Source organism: Silene latifolia, chromosome 7 (assembly GCF_048544455.1).
Source record: "Silene latifolia isolate original U9 population chromosome 7, ASM4854445v1, whole genome shotgun sequence".
Lineage (NCBI taxonomy): Eukaryota > Viridiplantae > Streptophyta > Magnoliopsida > Caryophyllales > Caryophyllaceae > Silene > Silene latifolia.
In genome coordinates, this window is record NC_133532.1 from 114248411 (window position 1) to 114256300 (window position 7890).

The 7890-nt window shown below is 39.1% G+C and overlaps 1 protein-coding gene across 1 annotated transcript; it reads right to left on the minus strand.

Moving 5' to 3' along the window:
- Positions 1 to 965: 965 nt before the first annotated feature.
- LOC141592589 (heat shock cognate 70 kDa protein 2-like) lies at positions 966 to 4216 on the minus strand. Its single transcript, XM_074413319.1, has 2 exons — positions 3748 to 4216; positions 966 to 2899 (listed from the first exon to the last, which is right to left on the minus strand). The coding sequence occupies exons 1-2, from the start codon at positions 3959 to 3961 to the stop codon at positions 1170 to 1172; spliced, it is 1944 nt and encodes a 647-aa protein (XP_074269420.1). The 5' UTR covers positions 3962 to 4216; the 3' UTR covers positions 966 to 1169.
- Between the last annotated feature and the right edge of the window lie 3674 nt (positions 4217 to 7890).

The following is a 7890-nucleotide window of genomic DNA, read 5'->3' on the forward strand; positions in this document are numbered from 1 at the left end:
TTAGATCAACTCGTAAACGTTTGTTTTAGCTTTTAATTGAAAGGTCTTGAGTTTAAGCCGTGTAAATGCCACCATGACTGGTCATACCCGGCTCAAGGTTAGACTAAACCGAACAGTATAAAGAAATCCCAATAATCGCAGAAGACTTGGTCTAAATGTTATCATCCATAAAGTTCAAGAACGGGTAAGTCATGATTAGCTAGGTTGCACGGACACTCCTCCTAATCGGCGTGCCGAACACGACACACGTCAAAACGTGTCGGATACTTGTAAAGCCGTGTCTAACTTTCATCTTTTATTTGGGCACGTGTCCGACCCGTGTCCATGGTATTTTGAGCCGTATCCATGGTATTTAGACACACCTTCAAACGGAATCAAGTTGAATTTAAGGTAATGGCGTAAATTGTTATATGATTGAATTTGGTGGGGAAATAAGTTGAATTAGCAGTAAATGATGTTCTTTAGACTAGTAATGAGATGTCGAAATAGTTGATTATAAGTTAGTTTCTGATTTTGGAAATGAAAATGGGTTATAATCCCGCGTCCTAAATTTCATGAGAGGTCGTATCGCGTGTCTGTGACGTGTCCTAAATTTCATGAGATGCCGTATCGCGTGTCCGTGTCGTGTCAGTATCCGTGTCGGTACTACCTAGATGATTAGTAGACCAGGTCTCAGTAGTAGACCTGAAGACCTCGTCTAGTGTCCAACTTAGCCACCTGACCTTAAATTGGCAATTTGGCATGTGCAGCAGGCATGCCAGGACGAGTTAGCTTAGGCCTGATCTTGAACCGGCCCGTGAATGATCAAGCCAGCTACCGAGGGCTATAGAACATATCTTTTTGGCAGGACCGAGGTGAGTCAGGCTGCAAAACCTGAGCCATGGTAGAAGTAACCACCATCCATCATGTTAAACAGCACTATTAACAAATTTTCTATTGTGATTTCTGACAAATTTAGACAATCATTGAGCCAAAAGCTAAGACTACTTAATTATTAATTATAGCATAAATGACAACAAAACAAACAGCTGAAGTTCCAACGAACCCAGCTGCAAGTAACATGTAACAAGTATCTAAGAAACATCCCAAAAAATTTAACCAAAAATTGTTCATAAACCGGGCATCAAAACAACAATAAACTAATAAAAGCCAAGTCACAAGAAATTAGTTTAATCGACTTCCTCGATCTTAGGACCGGCACCACCAGCACCAGCAGGGATATCATCATCCATGGGAGCCCCACCATCACCGCCAGCACCCTGGTACATCTTTGCAATAATTGGGTTGCAAATGCTCTCAAGTTCCTTCATCTTATCATCAAACTCATCAGCTTCAGCAAGCTGGTTACCATCAAGCCATGAGATGGCCTCATCAATGGCATCATTGATCTTCTTTTTGTCTGCTTCAGAAAGCTTGCCTCCAATCTTTTCATCCCTAACTGTATTCTTCATGTTATAAGCATAGTTCTCCAACGCATTCTTGGCTTCAACCTTCTTCTTATGTTCCTCATCCTCAGACTTGTACTTCTCCGCCTCTTGAACCATCTTCTCGATATCTTCCTTAGAGAGCCTACCCTTGTCGTTGGTAATGGTAATCTTGTTCTTTTGCCCGGTGGTCTTGTCCTCGGCTGACACATTTAGGATGCCATTGGCATCAATATCAAAGCACACAGTGATCTGAGGAACACCTCTGGGAGCCGGAGGAATGCCCGACAGTTCAAACTTGCCCAGCAAATTGTTGTCACGAGTTCTAGTTCGCTCTCCCTCGTACACCTGGATCAACACACCAGGCTGGTTGTCAGAGTAGGTTGAGAAGACCTGTTCCTTCTTAGTCGGGATAGTCGTGTTCCTGGGGATCAACACAGTCATGACACCTCCGGCTGTCTCCAAACCAAGAGACAGAGGGGTAACATCAAGAAGCAACAAGTCTTGGACCTTCTCGTTACCCTCACCACTCAGGATAGCAGCCTGAACAGCAGCTCCATAAGCAACAGCCTCATCAGGATTGATGCTCTTGCAAAGCTCCTTGCCATTGAAAAAGTCCTGCAAAAGCTGCTGAACTTTCGGAATTCTGGTCGACCCACCAACGAGAACAACATCATGGACAGTGCTCTTATCCATCTTGGCATCTCTCAAACACTTCTCTACAGGCTCCATACACTTTCGGAAAAGATCCATGTTCAATTCCTCAAAACGGGCACGAGTGATAGTGGTGTAGAAATCGACACCCTCATAGAGAGAATCAATCTCAATTGTAGTCTGCGCAGTTGAAGAAAGAGTTCTCTTCGCTCTTTCACAAGCTGTTCTCAACCTCCTCAATGCCCTCGGATTTCCACTAATGTCTTTCTTGTTCTTCCTCTTAAACTCTTGAACAAAGTGATTGACCATCCTGTTGTCAAAATCCTCACCACCAAGGTGGGTATCACCAGCAGTAGCTTTCACCTCAAAAATACCCTCCTCAATAGTAAGCAACGACACATCAAACGTCCCACCACCAAGATCAAAAATCAACACATTCTTCTCACCAGTGCTTGTGGCCTTCTTATCAAGACCATAAGCAATGGCAGCAGCAGTAGGTTCGTTGATAATACGCATAACATTCAAACCAGAAATAACACCAGCATCCTTGGTGGCCTGCCTCTGGGAGTCATTGAAATAGGCAGGGACAGTAACAACAGCATTCTTCACAGTCGTCCCAAGAAAAGCCTCGGCAATCTCCTTCATCTTAGTGAGAACCATGGAAGAGATTTCCTCAGCAGAAAACTGCTTCTCCTCGCCTTTGTAGTTAACAACAATCATCGGCTTATCACCTGAGCCGGCAACAACCTTGAATGGCCAGTGCTTCATGTCATCTTTAACTGATGCATCGCTAAATCTCCGCCCAATCAACCTCTTTGCATCTGTCATAAGGACGATCACAGCAGTAGGTAAGAAAATCAACACATAACGAATATTCACATTACAATTGAAATATTGCAGCTCCCATGACAATAACAAGACACAATCACGACCGCATAGGCATGTGAGGAAATTGTTACATAATGACAATAAACATTCAAGTGAAGACATCAGAGATCAGCATTAAGATATCAAACATGTTAAATCAAATGCTTAATTTTAAAATTGAAAGCTCCCATGACAATAATAATTAAGATAGAACAATTCACATCCACGATAGCTACAGATATTTTGCCAAATTATAGCCAGATGAATGCCACTTGACCGATTTCAAATTCAATTGTTACAAGAAGAAATTACTGGAATAAATAGAATTTTCAAATTTGCAACAAAATTAACTTTCAACTTTATCCGCGTATAAGGTGTTTTTACTTGATTAAAATCACAAAACGTCCAGAATATTCGAGAAAACAATTGCCAATTCGCGAAAATAGATAACCAAAACAATCGAAAATTATCCAGATTTTTCATAAACCAACGCATAAATACAGGTATACAACTAAAATCACTACATAGGATTCTAATTTGATGAAATCTAGATTCAATTTGATACAGGTAGAAATCACTCAAACAATATACAATTTTCAAAATCAAACCAAAATTAACACAATAAATCAATGCAAAACTACAAGATTAGCATAAAAAATCAGTGTAAAACTGCAAGATTTGCATAATAAATCAATGTAAAACTACTGGATTAGCATCAACAAAACAATACAAAATTTGAGTAAATCAACAAATAATAAAAAAACTACTAGCGTAAAAGAGAGAAGATTATATGAAGACATACCGAAAACGGTGTTGATAGGATTCATAGCGACCTGATTCTTCGCAGCATCACCGATTAACCTTTCAGAATCAGTAAAAGCAACATAAGATGGAGTGGTACGATTACCCTGATCATTGGCAATAATCTCGACACGGTCATGCTGCCATACTCCGACACAAGAGTATGTTGTACCGAGATCGATTCCGATAGCTGGACCTTCTCCTTTGCCAGCCATTGTAGTTCACAATATTATGAAATTACTGCGTTACAGAGAATAGATTAAGAAATTGGAAATTGAAAATTAGGGTTTGCGATTGAAGAATACGAGTATGAACGAGTTGGAGGGAGTGGCGGAGATTTGGGTGTTTATATAGTACAAAGGAAGGGTTTGAGAAGTCCAGGACGTGGGTTCTCGAATGTTCTCTGTCCGAAGAATATTAGCCGATTTTTGGCAAGTTCTAGAATGTTCGCTTTTTGACTCGGGGTTTGCACGAATCATAAGGGTGGACCTTTTAAACGGGTCAATCGAATCACAGTTGGGTCGAGTCAATTCGAGCATATTTTTTACTATTACTTATTTATAGTTTAATTTTGATAATTGATTCCATTTATTTGAAGAAAATAATATTAAATGTGATTTCAAATTAGTCATTTCAAGTTTTATATTGTCAATTAGAGTCATGTTTTCCCGAGTCATATTCCGGATTGAGTGGTTTCAGATGGGTCATTCGGGTCGACCAGTTACGGGTCAACAAAGTTCGGGTCATGCTCAGGTCGAGTCGAGTCAATTTATGCTTTGAGTCACATTGAAAGGTTGTAGTTCAGTCAATATCGAGTTCTATATTCATTAAAGTTTCCATGCCCAACATCCGATGTCGGGAATCACTTTTAGTTTCCTACGTAACTCTCCACCTCATAACACAAAAGACAATAAAACTATGTACCATCTATTTAGGGATTGCTATGTTGCAAAAAATAACTATGGTTTTTTTTAAAAAAAAAAAGGAAAAGAAACTAGATCAATCAAAATCGACCTATAACATCCTCGCGGATGAGAACAGTAATCGAAAGCCAAAAACTTTCAAATCACCCAAAGAACGTAACATAGGGAAACAAAGGGGGGCAAAGTATACTCTCAAAGAAATTTTGCTAAACTTTGAAAACCCAAAAAAATAAAAAATAATCAATAGATATGCAGGAAAATGGAGAGTCGGATTAAACCTAAAATCCAAACGCACCATGCTACAACAATCAAACCATTTAAAACTATTCGATAATCATCAAAAAATAGTTTAGTGATTCAAATCTCCATTCTACCCTGAAAATGAAGTAAAAAAACCAAAAGCTCTCAACGCAATTTCTAATTGAATTTTGCTAAAATCAACTCATGAGAGTAAATCTCATAAATTTCTGTTTAAATTTCTGTTTAATTTAAACCTTCAAACTAAAGATGTAAGACTAAAATTAACTCTCCGATGCTAAAGATGGAGAGTATAATATGTCAGATCTTATAGAAGGTAAAAAGTAAAACAAGAAAATTAACTGAAGAACCCTTTCAAAAAGAAAAGAGGAACAAAAAACTAGGGAAGAAAGAAAATGAAAGCAGATTCATTTTAATTTCTTGGGATTTTGAGGCTTTTAGATGACTTTTTCTCCCTCTAAAATTTTAGGGAGAAAGAGTTCTTTACACCACTTTACGCTAAAAAAAACCAAAAAAAAAAAAAAGAAAAAAAAAAAAAATTGGATGTTCTGTGGACATGGTCTGTTGCCTTGACAATAAACTTTGGATTATCAATTGGATCCAGGAGCGGATTTGCGGAGAGGAAAGGGAGGGCAGATATTACCCTTAAAATTTCAGAAATAATTTGTTATTGGTACTTATTAGTAGCATTAATTTTCAACTGGTTGAATGGTTGGAGTTTCACTTTCTTAATAAGACTACCAAGGTTTGAATCCCACTAAGAGCATTATTGTTTGGGCAAAAAATGCAAAATCAAACATTCTTTTAGTAAAAAAATTATTGTGCTCTCCCTTAAGTAAAATCCTGCTTCCGCCCCTGATTGGATCCTCTATTTCCAAAAAATAGAGATTGTAATAACCTAATTTTTACAAAGGTGGTTACCCTATAGCGAATTTGCATTATTTTTTGGACAAAAAATGCAAAACCAAACATTCTTTTAGTAAAAAATATTCTTGTACCCATCCCTAACTAAAATCCTGCGCCCACCCCTGATTGGATCCTCTATTTTCAAAAAAATAGAGATTTTAATAACCTGATTTTTACAAAGGTGGTTACCCTATAACGAATATGATGTTGTAGAAATGACAAACGATTTAGAAATTACCCTGACATGTTGTATGAGAGCAACAAAATATTTTGGATGAAATTAGCAGGTTGTCTAAGACCATTTCAAGTCAAGAAGTCTAGCAATGATATTCATGGTTACAAAATACCTTTTGGAGATGCTAATCTGGGTGCAAGAGTTATATCGACAAGGTCTGGATTATTAGAGGTGTAGGTTGTGATAACTGTTGTAGAATCAATTTGCGACCATTTCAAGTCAAGAAGTCTCCATGACTAATTACGCGCAATCTCAGTTCAATTAATTTTGCCTAGAATCAGATCAACATTTGTAGTTTTTTTGGTGTTATAAGAAGCATTCCCTATCGACACTACCTGTTTAAGAGATATGAGCTCTTACCATGAACTTTGAGCGTAGTTTCCTATGAAGATGATATGGCGGTTCGTGTCTGAGGAACGGGCTTGTTGATGGTGCAGTCGAATGAAACCAGAGAGACGAGATTGGAGTTCGCCAGGATTTGGATACGCATTTGAAGCGACCAAGTGATTTTGCCGGTAATTTTGCGAGTATGTAATGTATTACGTTCATATGAAGGGTTGTAACACCCCAACTATCCGGCCAAGATAATTGGAGCGTTACCATCTCGGTTTCCCGAGGTAGGGTTTTAAAACTTCAATCAAAGAACATTTTATTAGTGTAATGTTTAATGAATTACATAAAACGTAAACAAATGTATAAAAGTACAACTCATGACATTTATACTCTTCTAGCCAACTAGACTCGTCTCGTGACTCATCAAGCTCGTCCCGTCTCCCGCGTGCTATCCAAACAACTTGTACTTAACCTGCTCCCCATATTATCGGAAATATCATATGGATCGACACAGACCACCCCAGAAATAGGGGACAATTACACAGACACAACAAACGTCTTCAGTTTCATTAAATAAATAAAGTGTGACACAACTCGAGGGTGTGAACAAATAACATGATCGACTATAACATGAATGAACCACTATCAAGCAACCACCACCACGGTACCAGAACACGCCCAGACATACCGACAACCACAGTGGTACCGGGACACGCCCAGACATACCGATAACCACAAAAAGGTACCGGGACACGCCTAGACGTACCGGGTTCGGAAGCCAACCGGATCCCCTGCCAGACCTCGTGTCTCAACCACCACGAATCCCTCCGTAACTCAAGACATTAATGTGCACATCCCTCTTGAAGTGGGAAGCTCCAAGAGGCGACTTAAGCGTAAGACGGTCTCCCAACCGTCTTACGTCTCCAGAACAACAACACAAATCCTCCAACATATACAATCACAACCGTCACAATACGAAATGCATGACAGACAATATACACCATGGCATGTTGGCATTCCATGGATACCAGTTCCTCAAATATCCCGACTCCTCGAGTCGTCATGACCAATAACATGCAATACGACTCACTCGATGCAATTAAATGACAAAAGACTCATTTTATAAATAAATACGACAATGAAACTGAGTAGGATAAACCTACCTCACAGCATATCCGCATAAGCAATCCGTCACACAAGCTAGGCCCGTCTCGTAAAACCGTCTCACAAAACCCATTTTCCTAAAATACGATAATAATACAAATACGTATAAATATACTAATCTATTTATACCAATACGTATAAATATACTAATTTAATACGTATACGACTAATTAAATACCCGTCTTATACTCTTGCCCAAAACCCGACTCAACTCCACCAACATCAATCGACACCATCAACAACACTAACAAATACCACAACACCAACAAACCCACCATACCCGGCCACCACGGCTCCAGCATGGGTCCCCCACTGGCCATGGTGG